The sequence below is a fragment of the Pteronotus mesoamericanus genome, unplaced genomic scaffold (genome assembly GCF_021234165.1).
Source record: "Pteronotus mesoamericanus isolate MK-2021 breed Mesoamerican mustached bat unplaced genomic scaffold, CSHL_Meso_final contig_311, whole genome shotgun sequence".
Classification (NCBI taxonomy): domain Eukaryota; kingdom Metazoa; phylum Chordata; class Mammalia; order Chiroptera; family Mormoopidae; genus Pteronotus; species Pteronotus mesoamericanus.
The window spans coordinates 1271559-1289784 of record NW_026555132.1 but is presented as its reverse complement, the minus strand read 5'-3'; the positions used below and the strand labels follow the sequence as shown (position 1 = coordinate 1289784).

Genomic DNA, 18226 nt, shown 5'->3' with positions numbered 1-18226 from the left:
AAATGACCCCAGGCCTGGCACTAGCAGCAGTCAGCCTATATTCACAGCTTCGCTCTGCCTGGGTAACTCCAAGCTCAGCACAAGTAGCAGCCATCTTAGATTGCTTTATAGCTCGGGAAGGGTGTCCCTGGGCAGAACACAAGTAGGGGCTCCGTCTTGGCTTGCATGCCCAGGAAAACGCAGAGCTGGCACACCCAGCAGACAGCTACAGACCACTGTCAAGCACCACCACCCTGCTCCTGCACAGCTGACCCTCCACAGAGGGCGGAGGTTGGTGGTCAGTGGTCACAGCCAGTCCTTGCAGCTGACTGGCCTGGGTAAATCCCTCCCATTGACCTACCAACAGAAATCAAGGCTCAAGTACAACAGGGTGTACTCAGCCCACATGAGGGGTACACTTCGAGTACCCAACTTGCGTGAAAAGGGAGGCTGTGCCACTGGACCCTATAGGACACCTACTACATCAGGCCATACTATCAAGACAGGGAGTCAAAGCACCTCTACCTACTACATAGAAACAAATACAGGGAGGCTGCCAAAACAAGGAGACAAACAAACATGGCCCAAATGAAAGAACAGATCAAAACTCCAGATAAAAAATTAAACAAAAGAAAGATAAGCAATCTATCAGATGCAGGGTTCAAAACACTGGTCATAAGGATGCTCAAGGAACTTAGTGAGGACCTCAGCAGCGTAAAAAAGACCTAGTCAGAAATGAAGGATACACTAATTGAAATACAGAAAGATTTACAGGGAAACAACAGTAGAATGGATGAAGCCAAGAATCAAATCAATGATTTGGAACATAAGGAACCAAAAAACAACCACGTAGAAGAAGAAGAAGAAAAAAGAATTCAAAAAAATGAGGACAGTATAAACAGCACCAGGGATAACTTCAAAAAGTCCAACATTCACCTCATAGGAGTGCCAGAAGGAAGAAAAAGAGCAAAATATTGGAAATCTGTCTGAAAAAATAGTGAAAGAAAACTTCCCTAACTTGGTGAAGGAAATAGCCATGCAAGTTCAGGAATCACAGAGTCCCAAATAAGATCGATGCAAAGAGGCCCATTCCAAGACACATCATAACTAAAATGCCAAAACTTAAAGATAAACAGTGAATCTTAAAAGCAGCAAGAGAAAAGCAGTTTGTTATCTACAGTTGATTACCATAAGACTGTCAGCTGATTTCTCAAAAGAAGCTTTATAGGCTAGAAGGGATTGGCAGGAAACAGACAAAGTCATGAAAAAGAGATACCTACAGTCAAGACGGCTCTATCCAGCAGAGCTATCGTTTAGAATCTAAGGGCAGATAAAGAGCTTCCCCAAGAAGAAAAAAACTAAAGGAGTTCATCATCACCAAACCATTATTATATGAAATGTTAAAGGGACTTATTTAAGTAAAAGAAGATGATCAATTTCTACTTTTAAAGGAATTTATCTATGAACAATAAAATGGCAATAAACACATACCTATCAACAACTGAATCTAAAAAACAAACTAAGCAAACAAGAAGAATGAGACAGGATCATGGATAAGGAGGGTGTTTTGATGGTTGCCAGGTAGGAAGTTTTGATGGTTGCCAGGTGGGTGTGGGGCAATGGGTGAAGAGGTGAGGAGATTAAGAAGTATAAACAGGTAGTTACAGAATAGCCATGGGAATGTAAAGTACAGTATAGGAGATGGAGTAGCCATAGAACTTGTACGCATGACTCTTGAACATGAACAATGGTGTGGGGATTGCCTAGGGAGTGGAAGCTGTGTGTAGAGGGAAGTTAAGGTGGAAAAAATGGTACAACTGTAATACAATATCAATAAAATATAATTTAAAAAAAAAACCTAGATTCTGAATGCAGAAACCTAAAAAAAATAAATAAATAGATGAGTAATAATGAACTAACTCTGTCCCATACTGTTGATGAGAAGGCTGCTTGGTGAGCATGGCACCAAAACAAGGAGGCTCAGGTAGATGCTATTTCCATACCTGCAAACCAGATGTCTTAATGTTTTTGCTCCTCCTTCTGTTGCTCATTCTTTCTCTGGATGTCTTGACTGTGGTTTACTCTTAGGTTGATCTCTGACATTATGTATTGACTTTTTTTTTTTTTTTTTAAATCAAATGCTGCGTTTCTCTGGCCCATTTAACTTTTTCCCCACATAACTTCTTTGTCTGCACCAGGTTTTTAAATCTTATTCATGTAGACACTGAGACATAAATTTATAAAAGCAATTAGATGCCAAAATTTTTTCTTCACCTCCTTGGGACTTCAATTTCCTCTTAACCAGCTCCTAAAACACTGATGGTCTGCTATCACCGGGCTGCTTTGAACCACCTCTGCTTTCTAGCTGAGGGCTGGCACACTTCCCTCAACAAAGACCTACTAATGGCAGACTCAACCAACCAACGGTCAGAGCATGGAGTGACAAAGGGTCATGGCTTTGGATTCCAAGGAAGCCAATCTGTGTTACCCCCCGCAAAATTACTCCTTATCCCAAAACTTTAACGCTGGTAAACAAATTACCCAGTCAAGTTACTGGAAACACCAGGAGGAAGTTGGACCGCATTAAATATGATCCAATTTAGACCCATTAAACATACTGAAAATCTCAAGATCTTTGACTTGGTAATCCTCGCACAGCAGTGTTTACACGGACAACACAGTCCCTAACAAATATTTTCACTTTCATAAGCCCTAAAAGCCTAATTAAAATGTTAGCTTCTTGTACTTTTTATTTATACTATGATCATACATACAGTTGAAAAATTTTGAGGGACATAAAGGTTTTATCACAATTATAACATTTAAAATATTCATAAAAAGAATTTATCTAGTTTTAAAAGCTGAGATCTAGAGTCAAATTCCTCAGAAGTCAAATTCTTTTTTGCTAAAGTCTACTTTATTAGATTTTAATTATGATTTTTAAAGAATGATCATATTACACTGTCTGAGACAAAAGCTTATTCTTGAAAATAAGCAAGACTTGACAGAAACAAAAGAAACCCTTAAAATGTTAGAACCACTTAAAAACAAAACATTTGCCTAGTTTACAAAATATAATACTGTTAAACTCACATTAATGTATTAGTTTATAACATATTTACATGTTACTTGCTTATAATATATTGTTATATTAGTATTATCTTAGTTTATAAGACTTACCAGAAAACTTGATATCAGTTGAGTTAAACATAATTTTCCTAAATATCAAAGGCCCTGATTTCTAAAATGAAAAACAATATAGAAAAATCACGTTAAAATTTTCTTCTCTACTGTTTAAGAGTATAGCTTTATCCTGGAAAACATATAGCTCCAATCCTTGCTGTCCTCCCTATGACCAGAGTGATCACCTTTAAAAAAAATATAAACCTGATCACATTACTCATTTGCTTAAATCCTTGCCCGTGTATCTCCTCCCCACAGTTGATATGAGGCCCTGGAATGCCCCGGCCACCAGCATCCCAGTCAGGGGCCGGCAACACCTACGAGTTGAGGGCTGCTGCCACTGTACCATTATGCACCTGCAATTGGAATCTATGTGAAGATACTTCTGATGAAACCGCCAGCCCTTTCCCCACATTGTGATGGGTTCACCGCTCTGCACTTACTGCAGACAGTTCTCACTCAGCTCACAGAGCCCTTCATTATCAGGGCCACCCACCTCTCTAAAAACCTCTCTTTCAGCTCCTCCAAAGCATGATATTCCTTCTGCACGAAAACTTACTTAAAAACCCTTTCCTGTCACTCTTTCTTCACCTCATTAATTCCCTCTTACCCTTTGAAGCCTAGTTCAAAAGTCCCTTCTTCGGGAAGTCTTCCACCATTCCCCACACCATGCCAGGCCCTCCCTTATATGGTCTCCGGGACCCATTCTTCTTTACAACCCTTTCCACAATCAAAACTAGATAACATATTAGTTAGTTATTAGATGTCTGCCCTCACCAAGAATAAAAATGCTGTGAGAGGGGATTGTGTTAAACGAACAAGTGGTTAGGGATGAAAGAAAAACAGATAGAACAGGCTGCTCTTTCCTGAAAAGCCCTCCACCCTCCCCAACATAGTTTCAACAATAACTATAAATAACGGAATCCCAAGCCCTGATCAACAATAAAACCCAAAGCCCAGGTCCCTTCTTTAAGTGCCAAATTCACATATCCAACTGCCTAAAGGTCATGTTCACAGGGACTTTCAGCACACAATCCATACCAACCTTCCCTAAACCATACACACTCCTCACCAACTCTTCGGGCACTATTTCGGTGGTAGATGATGTCATCCAGTCACCTAAGCCATAGCTCCTTCCAGTTACCTCACCTCCATCACCTAACTCCCAAGACATGCTTATTGATCTCATAAACCCTCCCCAAGCTTAGCTTTTGCTCTCTATTTCTGCTCCCACTGCCCTAACTCCGGTCCTCAACATTTTCTGCCTCCACTTCTGCAATAAATTAACTGGTACCCCTGCCTCCAGGTCTGATCCTTAGATATCAGCCACAGTGATTAGCATTTACTAGATCCTCCAATGGCCCTCCCTCATTCCACAACCCAAAGTTGCTACTAGTGGCCTGGGGCATAATCCAACTTATAAATGGGGTTTTCTTTTTAGCCTACAAGGGGCCCTTTTTTAAAAAAAGGGGCCAATTAAAAGGGGCCCTTTTAATTGACATAATATGGATTCTGACTTCTAAAAAAGGAGACCTGACAATTCCGTGCCTAGTCTGCCATATAGTATCCACCAATGGAGCTGAGTGGCCACTACCCTCTTCATAAGGGGCATGTGACCTTAGTCCACTGTACCCCCCACTGCTCCCTCCAGTCCTGAACCCAGCTCATTTCACTCACTGATATGACTTATCTCAGCCCTCCCAGGTCCTTGAATTTAGACCCCTGGCATAAGGTTCAAGGCCAAACTCAGACACAGAAGGTTTATCTTACGGTGGCTTGAGCCTCCTTTAACACTCCTGACAGAGCATCATTCAGCAGAACATCACTCAATTTCTTTCACTGCTGCTGCTCTACTCCCTCCTTTTTCACCAAGGTTATCACCAATTCATCTTTTAAGACCCAGCCAGCCACTGACTCCAGAAAGTGTGATTGGGGGATTCCTCAGTGCTCCTGTAATATCCCAAGAATGCTACCATACTGTATGTAATTCCGACTACTGTCCCTACCACGTGGGCTTCTTGAGAGAAGGGGCTACTGTCTGAAATTCACCTTTGCAACAGCAATGGCCAGTGCTGTGCATGGCACACTGTAGGTGCTCAAACTATTTGTTGACCTTTACATCGAAACAACTATCTCCCGACAGATTTGTAGTACAAAGGAAAGAAAGCTTCACTCTCCTGATCTCAAGAACAAGTTCTGACAGCTTGAAATAGGAAAAAGAATCAGCCTGTTTTTTGCAAAGAAGGGCTTTATGGACTGCTTCTGACCTGAGTCACACAGGACTATAAATTATGGGGGAGCCAAGGAACAGTGTCTCCCCTTCAGGCAGGAATCAAAGTCATTCTTTCTCCATGGTTTTTGGAGTCTCGCTATCGAAGGCATCGTTGGCACAGATCTTTATAGATATGGTCAGGTCATTTAACAATCTGTACGCAGCTGATTCACCTCCAGCTTTGTTCACTTAGTTTATGACACTGTCCATTCACTCCAGAAGCCCTCAGTATGGCTCTCCAAGCTTTGCTTCTTACTGATCAGAGAAACGCAGTAACAGAGATGTGCAGGCTCTACCACTGCGGCACAAAAGGGGCACCAACCAACAAGGATTATGGAAGAAATGGTTACCCTGGGTCGTAAAGATTCAGAAGATAACTACTTTCCTTCTTACGTGCTGCTTTTATATTGTAGGAAGCATAGCTTTTACGATACTTTTTCTGGTTGAGAACACCAAAATATAACTTTTCCCTTTATAACGTTCCCTTGGACGTCATTTCCATGGATGTAGAAAATACTCGTGTCAAACAGAGTTGGTCGAGTCATCTCATGTAGAGGTGACGCCTCTTCTCAATTTCCTGTCCCTCTTTTAACACGTCTCTCCAAAACGCTCCTCCCTGCGCTTGCCCGCATCCACCCCGCCTCCCCTCATCCCATCCTGCAACCCCTGGACGCAGTGTTCAGAGGACCTGTCCTGGAGGGAGGTTCCCACAGCCTTGGGCCTGCACACTCGCCCCCAGGCGCTCTATCTGCCCACCTACGCTACTAGCACTGCAAAACTCAGCGGCCCAAGCAGGGGGAGAGGGGGTGGTGGACCCGGCGGGTATCCCTCCCATTTACAGAGAAAGCGGAAGCCGCATGCGCGCTTTCTCCTTTCGGCCGGAACTGAACCGGAGTCCGCCGCGTAGCTGCGCGGTGTGGCCTGGGAACGCCCCGAAGAGTGGTCCGGAATGTCGCTGAGCGCAGAGGCCAGCCTCGGTCCGCAAACGAGGCCTGACAGAGCTACAGAGTAGCCGACACCCGCACGGGCGGACCCGTCACCCCTACTCCCTGGCTGGCAGAGGAGGGGCGTCCGCGGGACAGAGTCTGCCCGGGGACGCCGGGCCGTGTGGTGCCACTTACGTCGCTGACAGTCGCTGCCCAGCGCCCAGGCTCGGGGACGGCGCGCACGACCGCCGGGGCCCAGCACAACAGACAGAGCGCGGCGCGCAGCAATGGAGCTCTAGCCAGCGGGCGGCGGCGCACATCGGCCATCTTGACGAGGAGGCCGCCCGACTCAGCCGCACCTGTGCCGCTCCGCCCCGAGGCGAGGGTGTTCGGTCAGGGAAGCGGCGCCTGCCAGACTCAGGAGGAGGAGCGGGAGCGTGGGAAGTGGGGCGGGAAGGGGGCGGGGACACTGTGGGGCGGGGCCGTGGTGAGGGTGGGGCTGGGAGGCGGGGCTCGGGGCCGGGCTAAGAGTGAAGGCGGGGTCAGATGGGAGTGGGGCTCTCAAGTCCCAGGCTCGGCCTTGGGGCGGTCGAGTTCTTAGCAAGGCCTATGGCTTGGAGGTCCGAGTTAAAGTTCTGCTACGTGGATCTGTTTCTTGAATCCTCTGCACGTGCCCCTACCCAGACCCTCTCCTCTCAGAGGAAACAGATGGCTCTGTAAATTCATGAAAAGTATTTTGAGGTCAGGGTCAGCAGAACCCAAGGCATTGTGCTTTGTGCAGAATAGTTAATAATTTTCAGAGTACATAAAGTTGCCTTATCACTTTAAAGTTCAGAGGGGCAGGGCTTGGGTACTTTGTCCAGCATTTTCGTCCATGAAAGCTGAATAAATGTCCTGCTGTCAAAGAGAACTATCTTTTTACTACTATTATTTTCGAATGTAAATAATGTCGAGAGAGACTACAACTCTGGATTAACATTGTCATTAACGTACACTAGTATCGATTTATAGTCAAGAGCCCCTGGCTGCCTCATGATTCACCCCAGCCACTTTGAGCCAGTAATTAATGAGGGTCTAGTGTGTACTAGAGATTGCACGTTCATCCACATTTCTCAGCAAGCAGTGCGATTTATGTTGGTAGGAGTAGCAGTGTCAGAGGAACATCCATCACAGGTTTAGAGGGTAGGTTAGGTGGGAAGACAGGACATGAAATGACATTAGAATCTTTAACATTAGAACATCACAAGTTAAAGGTGAGTTAGCTGTTGGTGCCAGGGGTAGGCTTGGAGGTGTTTTGGTTAAGAACAGTCTGTGCCAAGGCCTGGGGGAACTGCAAGACCTTCCAGACGACTAGATTTTGATGTGAGAGGGACACGGGAAAGACGGAATATTTAAACAGAACCAAAACAGGTCCTCTTAAGCTATGCTAGGAAGATAGTGATTTGGTCTGAGAACATCAGACAGGCAGTCATGATTTTTAAGGAAGGATAATGAGGTAACCAGAAGTGTTATTTTTGTTGTCATATGAAAACTGTTAACATGGGCAATAGAATGACTAGTTAAAGAATATTTCAAATTTTTAACGACCAGTTAAGAATAAGTCACAGTAATTCAGAGTTGGTGGTCTCAACCACAGAGGTAGCCATGAAGATGGAGATTTGGAAGATTCCACAGACATGGGGGATGGAAATTTTATATATGAAAGCCTGGTGATTGATGAGATATTGGGGCTTAGGAAGGAGAGGGGTTGAGGCTGGCACCAGCGTTTCTGGCTAGAACAGGTAAGCTATGTAATATCCAGAGAAGGAGAAAATGTGAACACATTAAGTCCAAGCTCCCTCTGGGAGCAATATAGTGAATATGAGTCTGATGTTGGGAAAAGCCATTGGGATTTTGTGGTCATCCTCATGTAGACAGAGTTTTAAGAGAGCGAACTGCCAAGGGAGACCAGAACAGTGGGAGGAGAGGAGCAGTGGAGGCTGAATCCTGAGGAATAAAGGGTCATGAAAGGCATAATCAGAGCAATTGGGACTCAACCCTGGCCATGCAGGGAAGTCACTGAGTTTTATAAAATACCCAGTCGCCAATTCTGGAAAGATGGTGGAAGTGGAGATGGTGTAGTTTTTAGTCTGCCTGGATTTTCCCGTAATCCTCCCCTAAGATAGTATAACCCAAAACCCATGGGCAATGTACACAACACAATCAAGACAAAGTATCCCCCACAGAAGTCCAAGTGCAAGTAGCTGTTACCAATACCTGGACAGAAGGAAGCAGGAGGAACAATGAGATATCAGATGGACCTGAGATGAAACTCCCACAGTACTCACTGGAAATCCAAGAACAGCCAAAGCCAGAGGGAGCTTCCATAAAATCTGATTTGCAAGGATGGGCAAATGTTTGCAAACAAGGAAGGCCCTGCAGGAGTCTGGGCCTTACACATTCTTGAATCTAGTAAGTGGACACTTTCATACAAAACCATTCCATGATGAAGAGAAACTTGGGAGCATAATTCAGATATTCAGATTCAGCAGGACAGGGACAATATGGGAGAGAGAAAGAGAAGGTTCAGATAAAAGTGGATGAGGTAAACAGCCAAGAGGTCGGAGCAAGTTCGAGGCCATTTTCTTAAAGTAGTTCATAAAAATGAGGGAGTTGTAGAGGATGAAGCTAGAAATTGTACTCAGTTCAGTACTTCCTAAAAGTTTAAGAAAATTAATTTCACATAAGATGAGCAATAGTGAAGTTTATATGAAAAAATAAAAGAATATGGAGCAGAATATATCCCTTCAGGGAATGAAAGCATCAGAAATAGGTGCCCACAAAACAGCTGAAACTGTGAACTGCTATTTCAAAATGAGTTGAAAGAAATTAGTGAAATGATAGGAGACAGGTAATAGAATTCAGGAAAGAATTAGAAATAACTATTTCAGAAATACTGAAGTAGAAGGAACACCAGGGTGAATAAAAACAATAAATATTAAAAATATAGAGAAGGTAAGAAGATGAATATTAAAATCTAAAATAAATGATGTAAGGATTTAAAACATACTCAAATAAAAACTATAAGATTTTAATTCTCACCTGAGGATATGTTTATTGATCTCAGGGAGGAAGGTGGGGAGGAAGAGAGAGAGAAACATTGATTAGTTGCCTCCTGTACATGCTCCTGATCAAACCTGAAACCCAGGTATGTGTTCTGACTGGGAATCAAACCTGCAAGCCTTTTTTGGTGTAGGGACAACGTTCCCCTAACTGAGCTGCCCAGCCAGGGCAAAACTAAGAATTTTTAAAAGAAAAGATCCTTTGTGCATTCAGGTAAAGAAAATAAAGAGTGTAAGAAAAAAAATCAGATTGTCATAAAAATTTTTGATAATAATGCTTTGTACCAGAACTCAATGAAATAATATCCTTAAGGTATACTATGAAAGAAAATGAGCTCTAAGGCATTTTTTTAAGCAAATATTTTTTAAAGATTTTATTTATTTATCTGGAGAGAAGGGAAGGTAGAGAGAAAGAGAGGGAGAGAAACATCGAAATGAGAGAGAAACACCAATCACTTCCCTCTTTGATCCCCAACCAGGGATCAGGCCTACAACCCAGCCATGTGCCCTGACCAGGAATCGAACTGGCGATCTTTTGCTTTGTGAGATGACACCCAATCTTTTGAGCCACGCTGGCCAGGGCTCTAAGGATTTGTTGTTTTTTTTAGTTCATCCACATGCCAGGTACAAAAATGTTGCTAATAGTATTATTTGTATTAGCTCCAAGCTGGGAACAACCCAAATGTCCATCAGTACTAGAATGCATAAACTATTCTTCCAACTGAATACAGCAATGAAAATGAATGAACAACAGCTATATACAATCACATGACTGAATCACAAAACGGCAACATTGGCCTGAAGAAGCCAAACACAAAAGGATACATATGGTATAGTTAGGCTTCCATTTACAAAAAGTTCAGAAACATGCAAAACCAATCCATGGTGTTTGAAGCCAGGATAACACACGGTGAGTTGGATTCTGCAGGGTCTTGCCCAATTTGAGCCACTGTTCTCATACTGGCCTGCTGTATGGTCCAATGAGTACTGCTGAGGCCTTTGGGGTTCTGTAATTCTGATCTGTCAAATGCCCCTTGGTGGGGAATACTCACAGAAGAGGGATAAGAAGGTTTCTCCAGGGCCAGCAATGTTTTTTGTCTTGACCTGAATGCTGATCACATAGGAGTGTTCAGTATACCAATCTGTACACTTAGTTGTGCACTTTTCCAAATGGATGTTAACCTTTATTTAAAATTTACTGTAAACATATCCATTGCCATGCCCAATCCCAAACCAATTATATCCTGATCTCGAGGGCAAGGCCTAAGTATTGGTATTTTTTTTATATCTCCCTCGGAAATTGTAATGTGCGGCCAGGGTTGAGAACTCCTAAGAGAAATCAGGAGAGTGTGGTATGAGGATACTGAGGGGACAGAAGGGAGGGCCAGCAATGGCAAACACAGTAAGAGGCCTGGTAAATAAACATTCATTGAATTTAACGGGATTCTCTGTCAACTTTGACAAGAGAATGTGAAGGCAGAAATCAGAGTGGACTGAGGAATGGACAGGAAAGAAAGGACAGGCAGTGACTCAAGAAAGCTCTTGTTAAGGTTGCCTGTGAAGGGGGCAGAAAGATAGGGTCATAGCTTGAGGGGACTGCTTTGCCTGTAGGGCCTTGGTAACACACATCTTGAATATTTACTATTTCATTACCTCAGCATTTACTGCATATTTGTTACAGGTAGGAGTCTTTTTTTACTGCATGTTTGTTATAGGTAGGAATCTTTTCATGTCCACTATGCCTTCTAATATTCACAACAAAACTATGAAGTATGTGTTGTTATACCTATTTTATAGGTAATAAAATTAACAGTCAAAAAGTTTTAGTTCCTTGTCCGAAGTCACGCAGCTCCTAGATGTTGGTGCTGGGATTCTAATACTGGTTTGCTGTTTCCACTGTTCTTTCTGCTCTTGCACGCTGTTCGATGCTGCAGAAAATAAGGAGATGGTAAGGGCAAATCAGCCGTCTTCAAGTACAGTTGATTGAGGACAGAAGGGCAATTTGGAGTTACCCAAGAACGTGGAATGAAGGACTCATTCTCTTCCTCTCCCTTCCCTCCCCCCACCTCACCTGGAGTGCTGCTGGCAGAGAAGCTATCAGCCCTCTGCTTCTGCCAGGACAACCTCAGCTGGAGAGAACCTTCTCACCTCAGGTCAACTCCCTTCCAGGGACAGCCTGCATCCAGTGACTGATCAATGTGAGAATATAAAGGTCTAGCCCAGGCCGAACTCTAAATTACCCTGAAGGGTCAGCCCACCTGTAGAACTCCCCAGAGGCTGCCACGGAGAGCATAGCTATTTAATTTCTCTCCGTGCATAATCCTACTTCTGTCCATTCCCTACCACAAGTGTGGATCCCGAGAGCACTCCATAGTAAACTGCTCGCTAATCTCTGTCTTACAGGTGACTTCCTGAGAAACCCAACGTGTGACCGGCATCTCATAGACATTTATTGTTTATCCCAGCAATCCCACTTCTATGAATTGCCTTCAAAATATACTCTGAACAATATGGTAATCATATTGTTAGAAAGAATGCAAATGCCCATAATACAAGATGGACTGAATAAACTATAGCACTTTTGCACAATGGAGTACTATCCAGCTATAACAAAGAATGAAAATGTTAAAGAGAAGAGAAGAGAAAATAAAAGCGTATGCCTATTTTTGCAAAAATAAAGGAGAAATAAAACCGAATGGGTTAGCTATAGGTAGGGTGGAAGGGTAATAAGGGAGTCACTTCTAATATACTTTTTTGTTAGTTTTGACTTTTGAATCTTGTTAATGTTTTACATACTCAAAGAATTAGAATAAAATCCATAGAGGAGCTAAATGGAATAAAATTAGACATAGATAAACATACATAACTTTCAAATGAATAACATACTACAATGAAGGGAGAAAACTATCTCAAGAATTTTTTTTTTATTTTTTTATTAAATTCATTGAGGTGACATGGGTTAATAAAATTACATAGGTTTCAAAGTATACAATTCTATTGTATTGTGTGTGCACCACCCCAAGCAAGTCTCCTTATATCATCATTTATCCCCGCCTTTACCCTCTTCTACCTGCCCCCAGGTACCCCTTTCCCTCTAGTAATCACCAATGTGTTTTCTGTGTCTGAGCTGGGTTTGTTCTTCCTTGATCCGTTCACCTTTTTCACCCACCCTCAAACCCTGCTCCCCTTTGACAGCTGTCAGTCCGGTCTCTATGAATCTGCTTCTATTTTGTTAGTTTATTTTGCTCATTAGTTCCACATGAGTGAATCATATGGTACTTGTCTTTCTCTGACTGGTTTATTTCATTTAGCATAACGCTCTCAGGGTTCATCCATGCTGTTCAAAGGGTAAGGTATCCTTTTCTTTATGGCTGAGTAGTATTTTATTGTGTAAATATCTCCTAGTTGTTTTATCCACTCATCTACTGAGGGACACTTGGGCTGCTTCTAAATCTTGGCTATTGTAAATGATGCTACAGTGAACATAGGGGTGCACATATTCTTTTGAATTATTTTTTGGGGTTTCTTTGGCTATGTTCTCATAAGTGAAATTGCTGGATCATAAGGCAATTCCATTTTTAATTTTTTAAGGTTACTTCATACTGTTCCCACAGTGGCTGCACCAATCTGCATTCCCACCAACAGTGCACAAGGGCTCCCTCTTCTCCACATCCTCACCAACACTTGTTGTTTGTTAATTTATTGATGATCACCATTCTGACCAGTGTGGGGTGATACCTCATTGGAGTTTTAATTAGCATTTCTCTGATGATTAGTGACATTGAGCATCTTTTCACATGTCTATTGGTGATCTGTATGTCCTTTTTGGAGAAGTGTCTGTTCAGGTTCTTTGCCAATTTTTTAACTGGATTGGGGTTTTTTGTTTTGTTTTGTTTTGTTTTGGTGTTGAGTTTGAAAAGGTCTTAATAAATTTTAGATATTAACCTCTTATCAGATGTATCATTAGCAAATATGTTCTCCCATTTAATAGGTTGTCTTTTCATTTTGCTGATGGTTCCCTTTGCTGTGCAAAAATTTTTAGTTTAATGTAGTCTTATTTATTTATTTTTTCTTTTTTTCCCCCCTTGCCTCAGGTGATACACCAAAAAAATATTGCTAAGAGAAATGGCTGAGATTTTACTGCCTATGTTTTCTTGTAGGATTTTTATGGTTTTAACTCTAACATTTAAGTCTTAAATCCATTTTGACTTTATTCTTATATGTGGTGTAAGAAGGTGGTCTAATTTCATTTTTTTTGCAAGTATCTGTCCAATTTTCCCAACACCATTTACTGAATAGACTGTCATTACCCCATTGTATGTTCTTTTCCTCCTTAGTAAAAAAATCAGTCATAAAGACATAGGTTTATTTCTGAGCTCTCTATTCCATTCCATTGATCTACATGTCTGTTTTTATGCCAGTAACATGCTGTTTTGATTATTATGGCCTTGTGAAACAGTTTGATATCAGGTACCATGATTCCTCCAACTTTGTTCTTTTTTCTCAAGATTGCTATGGCTATTTGGGGTCTTTTGTGGTTCCATATAAGTTTTTAGAATATATTTTATAGTTCTGTGAAATATCCCATTAGTTAAGTATCTTGATAGAAATCTCATTGAATCTATAGATTGCTTTGAGTAGTATGGACATTTTAATGATGTTAATTATTCCTTTCTATGAACATGATATATGCTTCCATTTATTTATATCTTCTTCAGTTTCTCTCTTCAGTGTCTTAATTTTACAAGTACAAGTTTTTACATCCTTGGTTAAATTTATTCCTAGGTATTTTACGTTTTTTTGATGCAATTGTGAATGGAAGCTTGATTGTTCTTGATCGTTCATAACTGGTGTAAAATATGCAAGTGATTTCTGGATATTTATTTTGTATCCTGCTACTTTACTGAATTCATTTATTGCAGTAATTTTTGGTGGAGTCTTTAGGGTTCTTTGTATACATTATCATGTCATCTGCTAATAATGACAGTTTTATTTCTTTTCCAATTTGGATGCCTTTTATTTATTCTTCTTGTCTGATTGCTGTGGCTAGGACTTCCAGTACTATGTTGAATGAAAGAAGTGAAAGCAGACATCCCTGTCTTGTTCCCAACTTTAAGGGGAATGCTTGTAGTTTTTGCTTGTTGAGTATGATGCTGGCAGTGGGTTTGCCTTTACCACATTGAGATATGTTCCCTCTGTTTCCACTTTGTTGAGAGTTTCCATTATAAATAGGTGCTGGATTTTATCAAATACTTTTTCTGCATCTATTAACATGATTATATCATTTTTATCCTTCATTTAGTTTATGTGTTGTATCACATTTATTAATTTGCAAGTATTGTACCAACCTTGCATCTCCAGATAAATCCCATTTGTATGGTGTATGATCTTTTAAATATGTTGCTGGATCCAGTCTGCTAATATTTTATTGAGGATTTTAGCATCTGTGTTCACCAGGGACATTGGTCTATAATTTTCTTTCTTTGAAGCATCTTTATCTGGTTTTGGAATTAGGATAATGCTGGCCTGGTAAAATGAGCTTGGGAGTCTTCCCTCCTCTAGCATTTTTTAAAAAGTTTGAGAAGGATAGGTGTTAGTTCGCAGATGTTTGGTAAATTCACTTGTGAAGCCATCTGGTCCAGGATTTTTGTACCTGTTGGGAGTCTTTTTGGCTACTGCTTCAATTTCACTGGTTGTAATCAGTCTGTTCAGATTCTCTGATTCTTCCCAATTCAGTTTTGGAAGATTGTTTCTAGGAATGTATACATTTCATCTAGATTGTCCAATTTATTGGCATATGCTTGTTTATAATATTTTCTTACAATCCTTTGTATTTCTTTGGTGCCAGTTGTTACTTCTCCTCTCATTTCTGATTTTATTTAATTGGGTCCTTTCTCTTTTTTCTTGATGCGTCTGGTTAAAAGTTCATCAATCTAGTTTATCTTTTCAAATAACCAGCTCTTGGATTTATTGATCTTTTGTATATTTTTAGATTCTATTTTATTTACTTCTTCTATGATGTTTATTATTTCCTTTAATCTACTTACTTTTGGGCTTTGTTTATTGTTCTTTTTCTAGTACCTTTAAGTGTAAAGTTAGATATTTTATTTGAGATTTTTCTTATTTCTGAGGTAGGCCTTCATGGTATAAATTTCCCCCTTTGTCCTGTTCTTGCTGTGTCCCATAGAATCTGGGTGGTTGTGTTCTCATTTTCCTTTGGTTCATGGTATCATTTGGTTTCTTCCTTGGTCTCCTTCTTAACCCATTCATTGTGTAGTAACATATTATTTAGCTTCCATGTCTTTGTGTGTTTTCAGTTTTTTTCTTGTGACTGACTTCAAGTTTGATACCATTATGGTCAGAGAAGATGCTTGATCTGATTTCAATCTTTTTAAATTTATTAAGACTTGTTTTGTGTCGTGGATGTGGTCTATGCTAGGAAATGTTCCATGTCTACTTGAAAGGAATCTGTATTCTGCTATTTTTGTGAGACTCTGCTATTTTAATTGACTCTGGAGACGTCAATTAAATCCATCTGATCTAATGTGTCATTTAAAACCATTGTTTCCATGTTGATTTTCCATCTGGAAGATCTATCCATTGATGTCAGTGGGGTGTTAAAATCCCCTACTATGACTGCACTACTGTCATCTCTCCCTCTATGTCCATCAAGATTTGTGTTACATATTTAGGTGCTCCTGTGTAGGGTATGTTAGGTAGGATGGGTAGTAAACCAAGGCAGGGAGGAGGAGGGAGACATGTCTCACTCATTAACTCAGCAGTCCTGAGCCTGGTTTGATAAGATTGCCAGATGTTCTGAAAATGACAAGAAAAACCATGATTTCCCAGGAGGAGGGGAGCCCTTGAGATTCTGTACATATTGTTTCCACTAGCTGGGACAGAAAGCCTTTGATACTGTATTAATCCCAAGGTGTGAAGGAGGGAGGAGAAGGGGGAACCTAGAAGCTGGCTACAAGCATAAAACCCCTAAACTCTAACAGCTGGGGCACTCAGACTAGCTGGGTGCCTGTTTGCAGCTTTGTGCTAAAGTGTATAGAAAAAGCTTACTAACAAATTTAACTAACTCATTTCCACTATTCGTGGGGCACTCAGACTAGCTGGCTGCTCGCTTGCAGCTGTGTGCTCAATAAACTTGCTATTTCATGTCCACCCTATGTGTTGTCTCTCACCTGAATTCTTTTCTTATGAGTAAAGCAAGAACCGAGGCCCCTAACTCAGGTCTCCCTGATTACAGGTACACCAATGTTTTCAAGAGTTATATCGTCTTGTTGGATTGCTCCCTTTATCATTATGTAGTGACCTTCTTTATCTCTTACTATATAATCTTTGTTTTAAAGTATATTTTGTCAGATATAGTACTAGTACCCCAGTTATTTTTCCCCTTTCTATCTGCATGAAATACCTTTTTCTATCCCTTTACTTTTAGTTTGTGTGTACCCTTCATTCCAAGGTGGGTCCCTTGGAGGCAGCATATATATATGGATCTTGTTTACTTATCCATTCAGCTACCCTATGTCTTTTGATTGAAGCATTTAAGCCATTTATATGATTACTGATGGGTATGTATTTATTGCCATTTTATTCTGTTAACTATGTTCCTTTCTTCTCTTCCCTGAAGGCCCTGTCACATTTCTTATAATACTAGTTTGGTGGTAATGAACTCCTTTAGCTCTGGGTTGCCCAGGAAGCTCTTTATCTCTCTTTCAATTTTAAGTAATAGCCTTGCTAGGTTAAAGTAGTCTTTGTTGTAGGCTTTTCATCACTTTGAATATTATGGGAGCTCCTTTGTAGGTAACTGTCTTTCTCTTGCCGCTTCTAAGATTCTCTCTTTGTCTTTAACCTTTGGCAGTTTAATTATGATGTGTGATGGTACTAGCCTCTTTGGGTTCATCTTGTATGGCACTCTCTGTGCTTTCTGGACTTGTGTGTCTTTTTCTTGCACTAACCTAGGGAACTTTTCAGTCATTATCTTTTCAAATAGGCTCTCGATCCCTTGCTCTGTCTCTTCTCCTTGCTCTGTCTCAATGATGTAGATGTTGTTACACTTCATGTTGACCCAAAGTCCCTTAAACTACCCAGATTTTTAAAAATTCTTGTTTATTTTTGCTGCTCTTATTGTGTTTTTTTGTACCTTGTCTTACAAATTGCTGATTTGATCTGCTTTATCCAACCCACTGTTTATTCCTTCCAGTGTACTCCTCATTTTCAATATTGTATCCTTCATTTCTTTTTGTTAAAAGATTTTCTTTATTTATTTTTTATATAGAGGAGAAAGGAGGGAGAAAGAGAAGGAGAGGAACGCTGATGAGTTGCAACTGGGGATCAGTTGCCAACCAGGGACCCAGGCATGTGCCCTGACTAGGAACTGAACCAGAGACCTTTTGGTCTGCAGGCTAGCACTCACTCCACTGTTAGCATCCTTATTAGCATTGTTTTGAACTCTGTATCTTATAAATCGCTTGCCTTTTTAGTTTTTTTCTGGAGATTTATCCTGTTCTTTCATTTGTGGCACGTTTCTTTGTCTCCGCATTTTGGCTGCCTCTTTGTGCTTATTTCTATGTATTAGATCGATCTTCTATGGCTCCCAGTCTTAGTGGGGTGGTCTTATGTGGTAGGTGTCCTGTGGGATCTAATGGTGCAGTCTCCTTGATCACCTGAGCTAGGTGCTCCAGGAATATCTCCTGCATGGGTTATGTGGGCCCTCATGTTGTAATTAAATCTTGATTGCTATTGGCCCATTTGTG

The 18226-nt window shown here is 41.0% G+C and overlaps 1 protein-coding gene across 4 annotated transcripts in view; it reads right to left on the bottom strand.

Moving 5' to 3' along the window:
• TMEM87B (transmembrane protein 87B) overlaps positions 1-6773 on the bottom strand; it is a 51951-nt gene extending 45178 nt beyond the window's left edge. For all 4 annotated transcript variants that reach the window (XM_054575559.1, XM_054575558.1, XM_054575560.1 and 1 more), the window contains exons 1-2: positions 6556-6773; positions 3160-3220 (exon numbers count right to left, since the gene is read on the bottom strand). In XM_054575559.1, the coding sequence (XP_054431534.1) occupies positions 3160-3220; positions 6556-6687 (193 nt within the window). In that variant the 5' untranslated portion in view covers positions 6688-6773. The remainder of the gene's footprint in view (positions 1-3159; positions 3221-6555) is intronic.
• Positions 6774-18226: the final 11453 nt, after the last annotated feature.